The 18,989-nt window shown below is 58.6% G+C and overlaps 1 protein-coding gene across 1 annotated transcript in view; it reads left to right on the forward strand.

Moving 5' to 3' along the window:
• The first annotated feature begins 226 nt into the window (after window positions 1-226).
• LOC122102021 (cell migration inducing hyaluronidase 1) overlaps window positions 227-18,989 on the forward strand; it is a 45,758-nt gene continuing 26,995 nt past the window's right edge. The window contains exons 1-11 of the mRNA XM_042672539.1: window positions 227-675; window positions 1,582-1,691; window positions 3,812-3,958; window positions 4,391-4,529; window positions 5,308-5,547; window positions 6,200-6,379; window positions 9,465-9,535; window positions 10,436-10,531; window positions 11,115-11,236; window positions 12,525-12,657; window positions 13,429-13,620. Of these exons, the coding sequence (XP_042528473.1) occupies window positions 227-675; window positions 1,582-1,691; window positions 3,812-3,958; window positions 4,391-4,529; window positions 5,308-5,547; window positions 6,200-6,379; window positions 9,465-9,535; window positions 10,436-10,531; window positions 11,115-11,236; window positions 12,525-12,657; window positions 13,429-13,620 (1,879 nt within the window). The remainder of the gene's footprint in view (window positions 676-1,581; window positions 1,692-3,811; window positions 3,959-4,390; window positions 4,530-5,307; window positions 5,548-6,199; window positions 6,380-9,464; window positions 9,536-10,435; window positions 10,532-11,114; window positions 11,237-12,524; window positions 12,658-13,428; window positions 13,621-18,989) is intronic.

An 18,989-nucleotide genomic window follows, 5' to 3' on the forward strand; every position in this document is an offset into this window, starting at 1 on the left:
GAGGTGTGGCTCAAAGAGGTAGAGCACTCGCCTTGAGCTGAAGAGCACAAGGACAGCACCCAGGCCTGAGTTCAAGCCCCACAACTACCACCACCAACAACAACAAAAAACAACAAAGGAAAATACTTGTTTCCATTTCTGTTCTGTGTTTTATGGGAAGGGACCTTGGGTGCCGAGGGTGGAATCACCTGGCAGTCCGACTCTGAGCTGGGGGACATCTGGGAGGATGGCAGGTTTGCAAGCCCTGATCCGCCCAGACTGCCACAACGCCGCTCTGGAGAGGGCTCTGCCACAACGCCGCTCTGGAGAGGGCTCTGCCACAACGCCGCTCTGGAGAGGGCTCTGCCACAACGCCGCTCTGGAGAGGGCTCTGCCACAACGCCGCTCTGGAGAGGGCTCTGCCACAACGCCGCTCTGGAGAGGGCTCTGCCACCACGCCGCTCTGGAGAGGGCTCTGCCACCACGCCGCTCTGGAGAGGGCTCTGCCACAACGCCGCTCTGGAGAGGGCTCTGCCACAACGCCGCTCTGGAGAGGGCTCTGCCACAACGCCGCTCTGGAGAGGGCTCTGCCACCACGCCGCTCTGGAGAGGGCTCTGCCACAACGCCGCTCTGGAGAGGGCTCTGCCACAATGCCGCTCTGGAGAGGGCTCTGCCACAATGCCGCTCTGGAGAGGGCTCTGCCACAATGCCGCTCTGGAGAGGGCTCTGCCACAATGCCGCTCTGGAGAGGGCTCTGCCACAATGCCGCTCTGGAGAGGGCTCTGGGCTTATGGACCACTGCCCTGTTCTCTCTGCCTCTGTCTCTGTCTCTCTGTCTCTCTCTCTCTGTCTCCCCTCTACAACTCTCTGCACTATACCTGCTTCCCGTCTGCCTCAGCTGGCTAAGCCATGTCTCCTTCTGTCTGTCTGTCTCTCTCTCTCTCTCTCTGTGCGCCACGCACTGCTTCCTGTCTGCCTCAGCTGGCTAAGCCATGTCTCTGTCTGTCTGTCTGTCTGTCTGTCTATCTGTCTGTTTATCTGTCTGTCTCTCTCTCTCTGTGCCACGCACTGCTTCCCGGCTGCCTCAGCTAGCTAAGCCATGTCTCCTTCTGTCTGTCTGTCTGTCTCTCTCTCTCTCTCTCTCTGTGCCACGCACTGCTTCCCAGCTACCTCAGCTAGCTAAGCCATGTCTCCTTCTGTCTGTCTGTCTGTCTGTCTGTCTGTCTCTCTCTCTCTCTCTCTGCGCCACGCACTGATTCCCGGCTGCCTCAGCTGGCTAAGCCATGTCTCCTTCTGTCTGTCTGTCTGTCTGTCTCTCTCTCTCTCTCTCTCTCTCTGCGCCACGCACTGCTTCCCAGCTACCTCAGCTAGCTAAGCCATGTCTCCTTCTGTCTGTCTGTCTGTCTGTCTGTCTGTCTGTCTGTCTGTCTGTCTCTCTCTCTCTCTCTCTCTGCACCACGCACTGCTTCCCGGCTGCCTCAGCTGGCTAAGCCATGTCTCCTTCTGTCTGTCTGTCTGTCTGTCTCTCTCTCTCTCTCTCTGCACCACGCACTGCTCCCCGGCTGCCTCAGCTGGCTAAGTCTGGTGTGCTTCTCTTTCAGGGAAGACCAGGCCAGCATGGCGGTCCCTGGGAGGAAGGGCTCTGCGCTTGGGGCTGTGCTGGCCCTCTGCTGTCTCATCCTGACCTCCTGCCCTGGAGCCACATCCACAGGTGAGCAGTAAACCAGTCCCGCGTCTCCGCATGGCTCACAGCCCTGTTGAAGCCGGACTGCTGGGGAGGGGCAGGAGGAAGGGCCCGGGGCCCAGTCAGGGTGACCGAGCTCCAACTCCTCACCAAAGCCTCTCACCTGCAAGTCTCGTCCTGGCTGTAGTCTCGTTGTCGACAAAACGGTGGCTGCTCTAGAATCTGGCTGCAGACTCCACGTCTGGCCGAGCTGCCACCTGACACACGCAAATGAAACCAGCCGGGACGGGCAGGAGAGCTGTCTGTGACAGGCTATTCTGCATTTTCAAGAGATACCAGGAAACTAGATTTTTATGTCAAAGCTGCCTAGTTTTCAAGTGTTAGCACTACTTCAAAATCTTATAACTACTGTAGAGGGTCAGAAAATCCAACGCACGTCTGAGACCTAGCTCCCTCCCCTCTGGTCATCTGATGTCAGCCTCCCTTTGTGCTGTGTGTCAATGATGTCAGTGACCCCTTAGGCTCTGGGTCATCTGATGTTGGTGACCTCTTCACACTCCGTATGTCTTAACGTCTGGGCAGACTGACGTGCTTTCCAGCTGGGACGCTCTGCGTATATGTTTGTCTGTCTCATTGTCTTCAGCTTTTTCCCTCAGTGACTTTAGGCTAACATCTGAAAGCACAGGGCAAGTTCATCTGGACTTCAGGAGCAGGAGACCAGATGAGCCAAATGTAAGGCAGAAGATGTGAGAGAACTCACATTTTACAAATTAGAATAAGGGCTTAGTCATGTTCCTCTCACCATTTGCTGCATTTTTTTTTTTTTGGGTGGGTTGTGGGGCTTGAACTCTGGGCCTGGGCGCTGTCCCTCAGCTCTTCAGCTCAAGGCGAGCGCTCTACCACTTGAGCCACAGCACCACTTCCGGTTTTCTGGTGGTTCATTGGAGATGAGTCTCACAGACTTTGCTGCCCGGGCTGGTTTTGAACCGCGATCCTCAGATCTCAGTGTCCTGAGTAGCTAGGATGACAGGCGTGAGCTACCAGCACCCAGCTTATGTTGCACTTGTTTTTAAATGCTGTCACATTTACTACAATAGGCATCTGAAGGCCATGCCTCGGGCCCCTCTGGCCTGTGCACTTCCCCAAAGTCAGGTACGCAGGTCCGGCCCGCACCGCTCCTGCCCAGGGAGCCCCGGCCTGCAGTCCTGCTCCAGCCTGCTTGCTTTCAGCTCCTGCTGGAAAAGCCGGGGTGGCTGCCACGGTGACGTTTTAGCCAAGGCCCTGGCCTTTCTCTGGCACCCATTTATCCCTGCCTCCCAGTGAAGGCACAGTGGTACTGGCTCCGGAAGGGCTCAGGCCTGGCCTGGAGCTGCTGCATCCAGCCGTGGGTTCTGAGCTGGAGATGGGACTTACATCTTGAGGACAAGGCAGCCTGTGGGGTCAGACCCAGTGCCCAGCTCCCTTGGGAGTGTCCTCAGGCGAGATCCTTGGAGCCACCCAGAAGCTGTCTTCCATGGCTCTACCAGAGACAGCTCAGGAGAGGAAACAAGAATAGCACTGGACAGGCAGAGACACTGCCCTGCGCATGCCCCACACGCGAGGCTCCACGCAGGAGCCTGCCACGCCAGGGACACAGCCCGCGGCCAGAGTGATGTGCGTAGGGAAGCCGTGCGTGCATCTCCATCAGGCCCAAAATATCAAGTATTTATAGCTTTTCCCACTTCCATCTTACTTGCCATTGGGAGCCTCTTGTTACAAGTGATGTTGCTTGGTAACAAAGTTTCTACAATTCCATCTTTCTCGGGTTTCCAGGGAAACAGTGGTAGAAAATTAACCAAAGGTCACATTTTCATGCAAAAGGAGAAAGTTTTGTTAAGGCTCCTACTGCTTTCCAGAGGACAGAATGGAATGGGATCCATGTAGTCTGGGCAAACCGTTGCGTTGATTTGGGAGTCCTCAACTGGCCCTTTGTCCTACAAAGGGGGGACTGGATGCAGAGAAGGGAAGTCCTGGTCAAGGATGTACGGAGCAGGGTGCGAGGGGCAGGCCCCAGACAGCTCTGTGAAGAGGCTTGCACACGTGTGTCCAGCCGTCCCAGCCCAGGGTGCTGGCGGACAGCAGCAGCGGCCTCTCCTTGTCTTCAGCAGTGGCCGCCGACTGTCCTGACCAGAGCCCTGAGCTGCAGCCCTGGAGCCCCGGCCACGACCAGGACCTTGGTGTGCACATCGGGCGGGGGGAGGCGCTGCTGCTGACCTCCTCCGCCACAGTCCACTCCATCAGCATCGCGGATGGAGGTAAGCATCTCTCCCTCTGCCATCCCAGAACCTGCCATGGACGCAAGCCACCGTCACTGAAGGGCAGGGAAATGTCTCATGCTTTGGGTTCAGGCCTAACCCTAACCCTAACCCTTACTTGATTCTTTAAAAGATAACCATCCGCCCAGGAGTGGATGAAGTGTAACCTTAGGAAAGTAGCCTTCACATGGGCGCTTCTGCTGGTGGTCTGTGGCTTCCCTGGCCTTCGCTGAACCCCATTAGCATCATGGCAGTATACCTCTTAGACCTTGAAAGCACAGGGCAGAGAAACGAAATAGAGGCAAGGCTGTGTCAGAAGTGTTTTGGAAGAGGTGCCTTCTTGCCTTCTGAATCAGACTTGGGGAGCCCGCCCTGGGCCCTTGACGCTTGCATTCTCAGCCAGCCCTTCCCCGTTCCTGTCCATCTCCTCAGGCAAGCTGGTCATTAAGGACTACCAGGAGCCCATTGTTTTACGAACCCGGCACATACTGATTGACAGTGGAGGAGAACTGCATGCTGGGAGTGCCCTCTGCCCTTTCCAGGGCAACTTCAGCATTGTGTTGTACGGAAGGTGAGAGCACCCTCAGAGGTCAACTGATGGACGGGAAGATTTTAAAAGGAGAAAGTAAGGCGAGAGTGGTCGTGCTGGCTGGCTGGCTTGTAATCATGAGCAGATGACGGGCTTTGGGAGAGCCGGGACAGTCCGTGAGGCGCTTTATTTATTCTGGCTGGGCACCATCCTTGAGTTACAGGAGTCCTGACAGCCGCTTAGCCACCTGCTCATCAAGTCTTGATTTGGGGAGGCTCTACAAGTTTGTTGAGTTATGAGGAACAAGATGCAGGAAATTCCAGGCTGCATTTGCCTCTGGCTGTGCCCCTTCTTTAGCAACTGAGAGCTCTAAAAGTGGTAGCCAAGATCCCCCCAGCATTGTATGCAGTGAACGTCCATGGGGCAGCAGCCACACTGGACCGATAGGCTACCTGCTGGCCCATGAGCCACCTGCTGGTGTGGCTTAGAAAATCTCCTTGCTGGTGCTTTGTGAGTGTGTACATGTGTATGTGTGTGCACACTGGGCCTGGGGTTTGAACTTAAGGCCTAGGCGCTGCCCCTGAGCTTTTCTTTTTTTTTTTTTGCTCAAGGCTAGTGCTCTTATTTAAGCCACAGCTCACTTCCAGCTTTTGGTGGTTCATGCACTGTCCTGCCTGGGCTGACGTGGAATTACGACTCAGGTCTCAGCCTCCTGAGAGGCTGGGGAAACAGGTGTGACCGCTGGTGCGGATGGGGGCAGGCCCGCGCTTTAGCGTGGTGAGGAGAGGGTTGGCCATCCTTGGGGGCCTTTTCCTTGCAGGGCTGATGACCCGGGCGCCCAGCCAGACCCGTACTACGGCCTGAAGTACATTGGCGTTGGGAGAGGAGGCACCCTCGAGCTGCACGGGCAGAAAAAGCTCTCCTGGACTTTCCTCAGCAAGACCCTTCGTCCGGGGGGCTTGGAGGAGGGAGGATATTTTTTCGAAAGGAGCTGGGGCCACCGTGGCGTCATCGTTCACGTCATTGATGCGAAGTCAGGCTCAGTCATCCACTGTGACCGGTAAGGCGGCCTGCCCGGCACATGGGCTCCTCCCGGTGTGCCCGGCTGAGCGCCTGCTGCCGCGGGGGCCACGCTGGCTGCCGGGCGGCGGCACTGGGCACTAGACGGTGGGCAGTGCCATCCTGGGGGGACGTGTCCTCCCCAGACGGGGCTGAATCTCACAGGAACAGGCGTGGGTCCTGCACACAGACACCGTATTCCAAGTGTGATACTGGTAATAAAACGAGAAGGCCAGGCAGGGCAGAGACTGCGTGTGGAGGGCCACCCTGAAGGGGGTGGTCAGGGAAGACTGAGGATCGCACAGTGAAGAGGGGCTGAAGAAAGCGTGTTCAAAAGAGGCCAGAGAGGAGGAAGGACCTAGGAGGAAGGCCAGGAGAGGAAAGGCAGCCAGAGACACCGGGGGCAACCGGGCTGGAAGGGCACTGGGCAGGGCACCGATCTTGGAGCCCCCAGCGAGGAGCTGGGTTTATTCAAAGCCAGTGAAGAACCTTAAGAGGGCGTGACCTGAATTGAACCTGACTTGTTACCAATGAAAAGACGCCCTTGGGGCCTTGGGACAACGTTTTAATTACTGTGCCACAGAAGTGGGTTTTATCACTATCTTTGGACATTGTCAGGGCTGTACAAATCCTTGATCTCTGTGCCCTTTTAGGTTTGACACGTACAGGTCCAGGAAGGAGAGTGAGCGTCTGGCCCAGTATCTGAGCGCAGTGCCTGAGGGCAGGATCCTCTCGGTCGCAGTGAACGATGAAGGCTCTCGACACCTGGATGACCTGGCCCGGAAGGCAGTGACCAGACTGGGCAGCAAACACTTCCTACACCTTGGATTTAGGTATTGCCCCTCCTTTCCCCTCAGTGGAGTGCTGAGCACTGACGCACCCCGTATCCTATCTGGAAGCAACCCTTCCTCTCTCCTATCCTCAAGGCCAGTCCCCCTAAATGGCATTGGGGATGCAGACACCTTGTCCATCGGCTCGAAGGGTACCTGGCTTTCCTAACATGACCGCCTGCTCTCAAAATGTGAAAGATCTTCGTATGGACTCCAGTCAGCCTCTTACAGTTGAGCGTGTGTAGAGCGTGTGCCGAGCATGTGCAGAGCATGTGTGGAGCATGTGTGGAGCGTGTGCGGAGCGTGTACCAAGTGTGTGCGGAGCGTGTGCTGAGTGTGCTGAGTGTGTGCCGAGCGTGTGCAGAGTGTGTGTGGAGCGTGTGCAGAGCGTGTACCAAGTGTGTTTGGAGCGTGTGCGGAGCGTGTGTCCAGTGTAAGGGCCATGCCTGGAGATGCAGTGCCTTGCTGAGCCGCTGGCTCATTTTCCCTTCCTTTTGCCCTGGGGACTGACCAACTTTTAAGGATTACACCTGACCTGGGTGTGCACACCCGCGGTTTGTCCTCTCGTAACCACATCTTTTCATCTTGCACGCTCAGCCTGGCCTGGGTGTGCACACCCGCGGTTTGTCCTCTCGTAACCACATCTTTTCATCTTGCACGCTCAGCCTGGCCTGGGTGTGCACACCCGCGGTTTGTCCTCTCGTAACCACATCTTTTCATCTTGCACACTCAGCCTGGCCTGGGTGTGCACACCCGCGGTTTGTCCTCGTAACCACATCTTTTCATCTTGCACACTCAGCCTGGCCTGGGTGTGCACACCCGCGGTTTGTCCTCTCGTAACCACATCTTTTCATCTTGCACACTCAGCCTGGCCTGGGTGTGCACACCCGCGGTTTGTCCTCTCGTAACCACATCTTTTCATCTTGCACACTCAGCCTGGCCTGGGTGTGCACACCCGCGGTTTGTCCTCTCGTAACCACATCTTTTCATCTTGCACACTCAGCCTGGCCTGGGTGTGCACACCCGCGGTTTGTCCTCTCGTAACCACATCTTTTCATCTTGCACACTCAGCCTGGCCTGGGTGTGCACACCCGCGGTTTGTTCTCTCGTAACCACATCTTTTCATCTTGCACACTCAGCTCTTAGCTCTGTGGAGAGTCAAGGCCGTATATCCCTTGGATGTTTGAGGACTTTGACAACCCTCACTTCAGAGGCTCAGAGCAAAGCCATGTAACTGGCTCAGCAGAGACTCCCCGTGGGTGGGGGGAGGCTCCGGGGTTCATTCTCTGACAGCCCCCAGGCTGCTGCTTCCAAAAGAAAAACAGCCAGGAAACTCACGTGGCCTAGATGACCATGACATCTCCGCCTGGCAAGGCAACCTTATGAGCAAACACCACACTCGTACCTCACTGTTACAAATCAAAGGGCCATTTATGCTGTTGTGATGAGAGCTAGGACTCAGGAGGGACTGGCTACACAGGGCCTCAGCAGAGACAGCGATGCGGCTGAGAGTCCGAGGCCTGGCATCTGATGGCCTGGATTTGAGTCTGAGCTGGCCTCTGGCCAGTGACTCTTCCTCCACCGGCCTGTATCTTGTGTCTGTAAAGTGAACTATCTCAGGATCTATTGCAAAGGGCTCCTGGGAGGGCTCCATGTGGTCACCTACCTGGCCCAGAATACGCACTCAGCAATGGTGGCAACTGCTCCATCCTTACGAACAAGAGCCAGGGGAAGGGTGGTTGATGCCAACATGTCTCACCTCGGCAGCACACGGGGAAGGAGACAGGCAGGCAGAAGCACACTTCGCTCTGACCTTTGTTCATTGGCACGGGAGTGGTTAAGGAGGAGGCATGGGGCTGGGCCAGACGTGCAGAGATCATGTGAGAAAACAGGGATTCATGGATGACGCTTGGCGCAGACTTATGGGGTGAGGCAGGCGCCCTGTGGGGAGAGCATCGGCTTGAGAGGCAGGGTGGAAGCGTGGCTCTGCTGAGGAGGGGGTCTGGGAAGACACTCGCATGGGGGAAGGTGAGGGCTGAGCCGCGGGGCATGCGGTGGTCTGACTCCATGCTGTGGAGCTCGGATTTTCCTTCCTCCAGCCCATGGGGAGCCACCGAAAGATTTTAAGTAAGCAAGTGGCATAGCAGAGCCTTTAGTCTCAATTCAGTCCCACCATTCAATAATGACGTACTTCCCAAGACTAGAGATCTGAACGAAAAACAGAAAAGCTCTTCAGCAGCAAAGGAGAAGGAAAGATACTTTTGTGTAGCCCTTCTAAGTCCTTGCTGGGACTCCAGCAACAAAAAGACTGATCATCAGGAGAAAAGCAGACCAGCTCCTATATTCAATGAGCTTCACATGAGATAGTTAAATGTGAGCACTGTCATAGTAGGTGTTGTGAAGGGTGGACAGAGGCCACGGCCAAGTGTGATCTGTGGGGACGTCTGTCCAGGCCCTTCCCGAGGTGTTGGGAGGAGAGGAGGCGTGGAGCAGGGTCAGAGGGCCGCAGTTTCTCAGATTCCTTCAACGTAGGATGTCCAGCGTGCCCCGTGCTGCCCTTTAGGACAGTGTTTCCCTCCCCATCACGGTACTGGCGTGGCGATGCCCACGCTACGTGAAGAAAGCCCTCCTGCCTCATAGCAGTGCACTTTAATCAGCAGGGAAGATGGGTGTGCAACTTTCCAACACCACCAACTTTCTTCCTCATTGCACGGAGGAGACTTTCATCCCCTCCCAAGGCCGGTCCGAGGCCTGCGGCATTTTCCTTGAGGCCAGCTCAGGGGAGATGAGCTTGGAAGGCTCACTTTCCTCTCTGGACACGCTGGCCTGAGGCTGGCGTCAGGACGTCGCTGTCCCCGGCATGCCCCGTGGCTCAGCAGTCCGCTGCTGCTTTGTGTTCAGCCTCTCCCACTGTCACGGCGAAGTGGAAGAGGCTCAGGAGAGGGCAGCGGGCTGCCGGACAGAGCCCAAATCAGCACTTACCATGAAGGTCTCTGGGCTCTTGAGGAAGAGATCTGCCCAGTAATGAGCTCGGGGCCCTGTCCCGAGAGGGCTGAGGGCGTGAAGGGCTTCACTTACTGTTTTCCAGACACCCGTGGAGCTTCATCACCGTGAAAGGAAACCCCTCTTCCTCGGTTGAAGACCACATTGAGTATCACGGTAATGAGCGGCTGGCGGGAGGCCCGACGCTGCCTTCTCTGCCATGTCTCTAAGGCACAGTCGCCCTGCTGACCCCCGCTAGCCACGCCCGCCCCGTTAGCCACGCCCGCCCCGGTAGCCACGCCCGCCCCGCTAGCCACGACCACCCCGCTAGCCACGCCCACCCCGCTAGCCACGCCCGCCTCGCTGGCCACGCCCGCCCCGTTAGTCACGCCCACCCCCGTTACACCCCCGTTAGCCACGCCCGCCCCCTAGCCACGCCCGCCCCATTAGTCACGCCCACCCCCGTTACACCCCCGTTAGCCACGCCCACCCCAGTTAGCCACGCCCACCCCGGTTACACCCCCACTAGCCACGCCCACCCCAGTTATGCCCCGTTGGCCACGCCCACCCCATTACACCCCCCCCGTTAGCCACGCCCACCCCAGTTGCCGTGCCAGCCCCCAGTTAGGGTCCAGCTGCTTTCCTGACCACATGGCACAAATGCGGCAAAGCCACAGCAGCGGAGGCCAAAGCCGCTCACCGTCACACGGCCCTTCCAAGAGGCTGCTGACGCGCTCTGAGCTTTGGGAGCTCGCGGGTGACGCTTTGAGCTGGAGACTTGTGGAGGGTCTGTCCTGCAGCAGCCTCCCGGGTGGTGGCAGCTCTGCCGTCCTCGCCCTGGGAGAACTCATCAGGAGAGGCAGTGGGGCTCCCAGACCTGCACTTGTTCGGAGGCTGTGATGGAACTTTGGGACAGATAATCACCTGGCTTCTGGGCGACCAGCCTGGCCTGCTTGGGCGGGGGAAAGCCCTTTCCTAAACAAATCGTTCGCGTTCCATGGGTGTAGGAGACTTTGTCCGTGTTGGGATCCCAGCTTTGTAATTTGGGGTCTGTCTGGCCTCTGCTCTGTCTCACAGCACATGGAGGCTCTGCTGCCGCACGAGTTTACAAACTGTTCCAGACGGAGCACGGCGAATACTTCAATGTTTCCTCATCCAGTGAGTGGGTCCAAGGTGAGGAGTCTGACACAGCCCAGCAACACCTGGCAGCCGGGTCAAACACCCCAAAATCACGGGCTTTGCAGGACAGTAAGAATAACTTCACTGCAAAGATGGCTGTCTTCGATTAACCACATTGACAAATTTCCCACAAGGATTTTTCTCACTGGCCAAGGTCCTTTTCATCACACTGAGGGTTCAGGACTTTAGCCATGGAGGGTCGTGTGTGTGTGTGGGGGGGGGGGTGTTGGTTTTCTGCACACCAGGAATGGCGTGGGCAGGAAGCAGATGGCTGAGACTCGGCCTGGCCTTCCAGCGGCCCTGCACAGGATTGCAGAGGCTGAGCCCAAGTGGCCGTCTTCAGATGATGGACTTTTCTCTCCTTTCTTCCTTTACTTTTGCAGTAACAACATATCAGGTTATAGGTGCATATGTATCCTTCATAAAGCAAGAGTGTCGATCAGAAGGTTCTCACTCACAAGGTGCGAAGAGGAGAGCTGGAGATCAGTTAGTCTCCTGCTCACTGAAGCGCACCATGGAGAGACAGCACCAGCCCCTCACAGCGGCATTACATCTCACCGTCTTTCTTTCTGCCTAGATGTGGAGTGGACAGAATGGTTCGACCAGGACAAAGTGTCTCAGACTAAAGGTGGGGAGAAGATTTCAGACCTCTGGGCAGCTCACGCAGGAAGGATCTGCAGCCATCCCATCGATGTTCAGGTACCAAGCACCCAGCCACCTGCAAGGGAAGCTTCATTGTTGAGGATCTCACGCCACCTTGTCACTTGGCTCTCCTCCCTCCAATACCGGGGTCATTCTTCAGGTTACGTAGGAAAACAAGAGAAGCAGCAGAACCAAGTAGCTGTTCTCTGGGAATTGTTGGACACTGAGGTAGTGGAAGTCAGCAGGCTTCTTCCAGAAAGGGTTTCAATTGTGCATCTTGGCATCATTCTTCTCTTAACACAAAGGATCCGTTGAGTTCCAAACAGTGTTTCCTAAAAAGCCTCTTTTTTAAAGGTTGCCTGTGCTTTCCTTCCCTATTTCTCCAGGCCTTGTCCCTTTGGTTTTTGTGCCAAAGACTACAACAGTGGTGGCCCTGGCTCTGAATTTCTGGTCTCTGAATGGCATTGTCTTCGTGTAGACACACCCAGGCCTTGGGATGAGCACACAGTGGCAGGGATCCCACCCCCTCTGAGTGCACCCCCTAAACTTGGTCCGTGTCTTCTGGAGCAGCAATTCCCAGAGTCTGAGGCCCATTGCCCAGCGCTGTGCTGGACGCCAGGGCCGGGCGGGGTGAGACCTCTCCTTGTGCTCCCAGAGCCCGCAGTGCACTGGGAGGAGGCAGACACGGAGCCAAGCATACCAGGTGCAGCAGGGCAGGAGGGGCAGCCGCGGGGAGCCCCAGCTGCACGTCTGCATTCACATTCTGGCCCTTTCTCCTCCTGGCTCTCCCTGGCAAGTTATTCAACATCTCTGAGTAGCCATTTTCCTTACTCTTAAAACTAACCACAACTTCACAGTTTGGCTGTGGAGATAACTGAGACCTGTTAACATTTAGCCCTGTCCCTACAATGGTGGTTCTTACGTTGGGATCTCCTGGGTAGCGTTTAACAGCCCTGACGCCCCCATTGGAGCTCCTGAGCTTCTGGGCACAAGTATTTCTCTAGGACTGCCCACACGGCGTGGACGCCTGCTGGGCACCCGCAGGCTGAACATAGCAAGGCCTCTGTAAGCGACCTGCAGGCCCGGGGCATGGTGGTGCGGTGCGGCGTGGCGGCCGGCTCAGGTCCCACAGGGTGTGTCATGTCACTACTGTGTTCACCCCAAGACTTCCTGCTGTCTGCCTTATAACGAGCCTCATGTGGACGGTTGTTAGGCGAACCTCTGGCCATTGTATGTATGTTCACAGCGAGGGTAATTTTAAGTCTCCCAGGATATTTTGAGAATGTTAACCATCACATCCTTCCTTCTTTTTAAGTCTCCTCTGTAATTTCTGTGCCATTTGCAGGCCACAACCATGGATGGCGTTGACCTCAGCACCGACATTGTCTATAAGAAGGGCCAGGGCTATAGGTTTGCCTGCCACGACCTTGGCCGCGCCTGCCAGAGCTACCGTGTGCGCTTCCTCTGCGGGAAGTCTGGTGAGCCTGGGCCTCCCAGCCGGCAGCCAGGCTGCTCTCTGAGCTCCATGGCTGGCCGGCCACTCTGGGCGTCCAGTGACCGGCTCCTCACAGCATGCAGCACCAGTAGGAGCGGGTCCCCACAGCTGGCCACTCAGCAGAGCCCCACCCTGCCCTTAAGCCTGTCTGGAACTTTCTGGGAAGGGCAGGGCCTGGTCCGGGAGTAGCGGGGTGCAGAGGGACAGAGCTGGCCTCCCCACCCCTTCCGCAGAGGCTCTGGGGTGCTGTTAGCTTAGTGCCAGTTCCCAGGGCGCTGGTTAGGAGGCTGGCGGTGCTGTTGTTCTTGGAGGCACTCGGCCATCTCCAAAAGGCGGTCACCGGGATGTGCCTGCTGAGAGGAGAAGCAATGGCTACAGCACACAATAGTTGAGAGGAACTATATTTGTCTTACATCTTCAGCAAAGTGGGTGTGGTGGGCAGCCACATTTAACTCCAGCCTAGAAGAAGGGAGTGGAAAATTCCCCTGCCCAGAGCTAATGAATGGTTCTTTTGGGGTTGGGACTTTGCTGACTTCAAAAACTTGACTGTACAGACACTGAGATGGAGTGAGCCCAGTGATTTGGGTTTTAGACAGGCAAACCTAGCATTTACGTATTCAGCTAGGGGAAGGGAAGAAGTGGGCAGCCAGAAGGGTGGGGGCGGGGGGGAGGGGGGAGCAGGTGCTGGGCCTCGGTCCCTCCCAGTGTGCACGCGCAGGTGCTGGGCCTCAGTCCCTCCTGCTTTGGGTTACAGTGAGGCCCAAACTCACGGTCAGCATCGACACCAACGTGAACAGCACCATCCTGAGTCTCGAGGACGACGTGCAGACGTGGAGGCCGGGAGACACGCTGGTTGTAGCCAGCACCGACTACTCCATGCACCAGGCAGAGGAGTTCCGGGTTCTTCCCTGCAGAGCCTGTGCTGCCAACCAAGTCAGAGTGGCAGGTAGGCCTTCCTCCTCCCTCCCTGCCTGCCAGGTGTGTGAACAGTCAGAGTGGCAGGTAGGCCTTCCTCCTCCCTCCCTGCCTGCCGGGTGTGTGAACAGTCAGAGTGGCAGGTAGGCCTTCCTCCCTCCCTGCCTGCCTGCCGGGTGTGTGAACAGTCAGAGTGGCAGGTAGGCCTTCCTCCTCCCTCCATGCCTGCCGGGTGTGTGAACAGTCAGAGTGGCAGGTAGGCCCTCCTCCCTGCCTGCCTGCCGGGTGTGTGAACAGTCAGAGTGGCAGGTAGGCCTTCCTCCTCCCTGCCTGCCTGCCGGGTGTGTGAACAGTCAGAGTGGCAGGTAGGCCCTCCTCCTCCCTCCCTGCCTGCCGGGTGTGTGAACAGTCAGAGTGGCAGGTAGGCCTTCCTCCCTCCCTGCCTGCCGGGTGTGTGAACAGTCAGAGTGGCAGGTAGGCCTTCCTTCTCCCTGCCTGCCGGGTGTGTGAACAGTCAGAGTGTCAGGTAGGCCTTCCTCCCTCCCTGCCTGCCGGGTGTGTGAACAGTCAGAGTGTCAGGTAGGCCCTCCTCCCTCCCTCCCTGCCTGCCGGGTGTGTGAACAGTCAGAGTGGCAGGTAGGCCCTCCTCCCTCCCTCCCTGCCGGGTGTGTGAACAGTCAGAGTGGCAGGTAGGCCCTCCTCCCTCCCTCCCTGCCGGATGTGTGAACAGTCAGAGTGGCAGGTAGGCCCTCCTCCCTCCCTGCCTGCCTGCCGGGTGTGTGAACAGTCAGAGTGGCAGGTAGGCCTTCCTCCTCCCTCCCTCCCTGCCGGGTGTGTGAACAGTCAGAGTGGCAGGTAGGCCTTCCTCCTCCCTCCCTGCCTGCCGGGTGTGTGAACAGTCAGAGTGTCAGGTAGGCCCTCCTCCTCCCTGCCTGCCTGCCGGGTGTGTGAACAGTCAGAGTGTCAGGTAGGCCCTCCTCCCTCCCTCCCTGCCTGCCGGGTGTGTGAACAGTCAGAGTGGCAGGTAGGCCCTCCTCCCTCCCTCCCTGCCGGGTGTGTGAACAGTCAGAGTGGCAGGTAGGCCCTCCTCCCTCCCTCCCTGCCGGGTGTGTGAACAGTCAGAGTGGCAGGTAGGCCCTCCTCCCTCCCTGCCTGCCTGCCGGGTGTGTGAACAGTCAGAGTGGCAGGTAGGCCTTCCTCCTCCCTCCCTCCCTGCCGGGTGTGTGAACAGTCAGAGTGGCAGGTAGGCCTTCCTCCTCCCTCCCTGCCTGCCGGGTGTGTGAACAGTCAGAGTGGCAGGTAGGCCTTCCTCCCTCCCTCCCTGCCTGCCTGCCGGGTGTGTGAACAGTCAGAGTGGCAGGTAGGCCTCCTCCTCCCTGCCCTTCCTAGTGAGTACTGAGGCCCTGGCATGAGTCTGAACATGCACACATGTGTCAAACCGGCCGTCTGTCTGTCCTGCCATTCCTCCTCCTCACACTTGAGCCTGCGCCTCCCTGCCGGCAGAGTCCGGGCTCTGCTTGCCTCTCTTTCCAGTCCCTGTCCAGGCTGGCTAGAGAGAGGAACCCATCCTCAGACACCGCTCTCGATTCCCAAGACACGGCCCTTCCTGCATTTTCAGGGCTTTCTGATGGGAAACAGATGGGTAGCAAAGCAATGAAAACGTGTGAATCATCTAAAACGTACTTCAGAGTCTTGCCAGCCACACCTCCCAGGGCCTCTGTGGACGTTCTCAGTCCTCTCTTCCTTTTTCTCTGCCCCTCCCCACCTGTCTGGAAGTACGCCGCAGCCTCAAACGCCGCTTCGGGTAGACGGCGTGGAAGCCCCCGGGGGTGGCCCTGAGTGTGGACGGAGCTTCCTCCTGTCCGCTGTCGTGGGGGCCTCTTACCGCAGCACCCTGCTCTGTGCAGGACTCAGCGGGGAAGCTGAGGTGTGCGCACATGGCACGTCCAACCTCATGCTTCCCAGAGTGCAGCGGCCGTCCTGTTAGCACAAAGCAAGGTGCAAGCTTCTGTTTCAAGTGCCCTGTGCTGCGTTGCTGGTGTACCATAGTGGGCAGCGAGGTGTAGTCCTGGTGGGCAGAGCTGGTGTAGACAAGCATGTCAATACAGGCGTCAGGTCAACCTCAGAGCTGGCTCCCGGCCCACGCGCATGCTGCCAATCCCCTCCAAGATCCCCATTCCCAGCATCTCCCATGGAGATGGACTGAGGCCCCATGAGTTGTGGGGCTTGAATTTGCTTCTCCAGACCCTCCTGTCCAAGTCTCTCTGTGCTGTTCTTGCCCCCATTGGTCTGAGAACTGGCTCAGCCCTGCCTTCCAGGGGTGCTGCTAGCCTAGGTCTGAGCTACGAGTGCGTGCATCTGTTTCTCCCTCTGGAAGGTCCTGTGGTGCCCGTTTTCATGCCTGACCTGAAGACAAGGCTTGGGGGCTACACTGGAGGCTCCTGAAGGCAGACGCCAGGAAAGGAAGTGTTGGGAGCCCTGGATGGGTCATCCACACAGAGCCCCTGTCCACTACGTTTGTGGCCCTGGCCTTTGGGGGACAATTCTGACTTAACCACATCTGCTTTTTCTGGTCAGCCCTTGTGTATCAGTGCTGGGAGGAGGAAGAGAGGGTGGAAGAATTTCACAGCTAGGGTGGGGTGCTGGGGTCAGGCACAGGGCATGTGGTCTTGGAGTGGCATGGACAGATAGCGGCGTCTTCTGATGGGGAGTCCACAGCGGGGGGGGAGTCCACGGCGGGGGGGGAGTCCACGGCGGGGGGGAGTCCACGGCGGGGGGGGAGTCCACGGCGGGGGGTCCACAGCAGGGGGGATCCACGGCGGGGGGGAGTCCACGGCGGGGGGGGAGTCCACGGCAGGGGGGAGTCCACGGCGGGGGGAGTCCACGGCGGGGGGTCCACGGCGGGGGGGAGTCCACGGCGGGGGGGAATCCACGGCGGGGGGGAGTCCACGGCGGGGGGGAGTCCACGGCGGGGGGGAGTCCACGGCGGGGGGGAGTCCACGGCGGGGGGAGTCCACGGCGGGGGGAGTCCACGGCGGGGGGAGTCCACGGCGGGGGGTCCACGGCGGGGGGGGGATCCACGGCGGGGGGGGAATCCACGGCGGGGGGGGAATCCACGGCGGGGGGGAGTCCACGGCGGGGGGGAGTCCACGGCGGGGGGGAGTCCACGGCGGGGGGAGTCCACGGCGGGGGGAGTCCACGGCGGGGGGTCCACGGCGGGGGGATCCACGGCGGGGGGAGTCCACGGCGGAGGGGGGGTGGGGGAGTCCACAGCGGGGGGAGTCCACGGCGGGGGGGGAAGTCCACGGCGGGGGGAGTCCACGGCGGGGGGGAGTCCACGGCGGGGGGGAGTCCACAGCGGGGGGGTGGGGGAGTCCACGGCGGGGGGGAGTCCACGGCAGGGGGTCCACAGCAGGGGGGGAGTCCACGGCGGGGGGGGTGGGGGAGTCCACGGCGGGGGGGAGTCCACGGCGGGGGGGAGTCCACGGCTGGGGGAGTCCACGGCGGGGGGGAGTCCACGGCGGGGGAGTCCACGGCGGGGGGTCCACAGCAGGGGGGGAGTCCACGGCGGGGGGGTGGGGGAGTCCACGGCGGGGGGGAGTCCACGGCGGGGGGGAGTCCACGGCGGGGGGGAGTCCACGGCTGGGGGAGTCCACGGCTGGGGGAGTCCACGGCGGGGGGGAGTCCACGGCGGGGGGGTGGGGGAGTCCACGGCGGGGTGGGGGGCTGGGAGGCCTCCTCACTCACAGGATTCTGACACACACAGCCCCTCCCTCTGCCTGGAAGTCACTCCTATGTGTCCTTTCCCCCAAGGGACACAGCGGGGCCTGCTGGCTGCCGACGCTGGTGGCTGTGGCCTGACACGAGTTAGCAAGCCTGAGGACCGTGCTGGGGCAGTGGCCCCTGTCACTTCTGGCCTCCTGTGTGGTCTAGGAGATACCTTAGGCACATTAAGTGTTGTAGATCACTTTTTTGTTTTTATGTCGGTCATGGGGCTTGAACTCTGGGCCTGGGCGCTGTCCCTCAGCTCTTCAGCTCAAGGCGAGTGCTCTACTGCTTAAGCTACCACGCTACTTCCGGTTTTCTAGTGGTTTATTAGAGATCAGAGTCTTATGGACTTTCCTGTCCAGGCTGGCTTTGAACTGTGATCCTCAGATCTCAGCCTCCTGGGTAGCTAGGATGACAGGCGTGAGCCACCGGCACCTGCCCATAGATAACTTTTAAGACATGGCTTTACTTTACCTGTGTTTTGCCTGAGAGCTTAAACCACCTTGAGCCGACCCTCCCATTGCACTCTCCTACCCCTCTGGCCATGTTCAAGACTAGATCCTGGAGGCTGGCCAGGTGGTATCTCAGGAGCAGAAGCCCCTGGCTGGCATCTTCTCTGAACATCCTACTTTGGAGGGGAGCACTGGGAACACTAGGCACATGCACTGTGAGGAGGGGAGGAGAGCAGGGCTGTGTGTCCCGCGTGCGTGGTGGAGCCTGGGGATGAAAGCCCGTGCTGAGTGTGGTCAGGACAGACTTTCTGAGGACACTGCAGTGGGTCTGGAGGACAAAGGGGAGGAGGCCATCTCCCCGAGAGAGCCCAGGCCATGTGCAGCTCTGAGACGCCCAATAAGAAAGGCATGCTTGGGCCACATGGAGCGGAAGGAGTGTGGGGTGATGGTGGGAGCCCATAAAGAAGAGTTGGGATTTTACGCTCTTTTCCCTCAGGCCAGGGACCCCTTCCCACCTTGCTGGCTCACAGGCTGAGCTGTGACTCGGAGCGCTGTGTCCCTCCCTCTGGGAAGTGTGCTCTGGGCTGAGTCTCTCAGGACACGGCTGCCTGTGGCTTCTCGGCCCTCTCATTGGCAGGTCTGCACTTGTTTGGGGCACCGGAGGTCAGTTCCTCGATGCGTCCCAGAACAGCTCACGGCAGCCTCGCCTGGCTGACAAAGCCTTTGGGACTTCTCTGGGCATTGCCAGTGAATCTGCCCGTGGAGTGTCCACTAGTAAAGACAATACACTCCTGGTCCAGGCAGCTAGAGGTGGGGCACTGGGAGGACCAGGGTCCTGGAAGTCCTGAATAAAATGTTCAGCCTGTGAGCGAAGGGGTGGCTTCCTGGCCCTGCTGCTGCGGAGGCCTCTTGGCCTAGTGTGGTGTGGGACACTGGGACAGGAAATCAGAGTTGTAAAACTCTTGGGCTTCCATAATAACCTCCAAGATCTTCTACTGACAAGAAGAAAACTGACAGAAGATGTTTCCAGACAGAATATAGAGGAATAAGTTTTCTCAGGGAGGAGGTGTTGAAAATCACGGGGAGAAGAGCAGGAATAGGTGAGGGAGACAGACAGATCTAACGGAGGGAAGGATGGGAGGCCGGGCAGGCAGAGCCTGAGTGAAAAGCTGCTCTAAGC

Source organism: Dipodomys spectabilis, unplaced genomic scaffold, assembly GCF_019054845.1.
Source record: "Dipodomys spectabilis isolate Male_0828 unplaced genomic scaffold, ASM1905484v1 ptg000723l, whole genome shotgun sequence".
NCBI lineage: Eukaryota > Metazoa > Chordata > Mammalia > Rodentia > Heteromyidae > Dipodomys > Dipodomys spectabilis.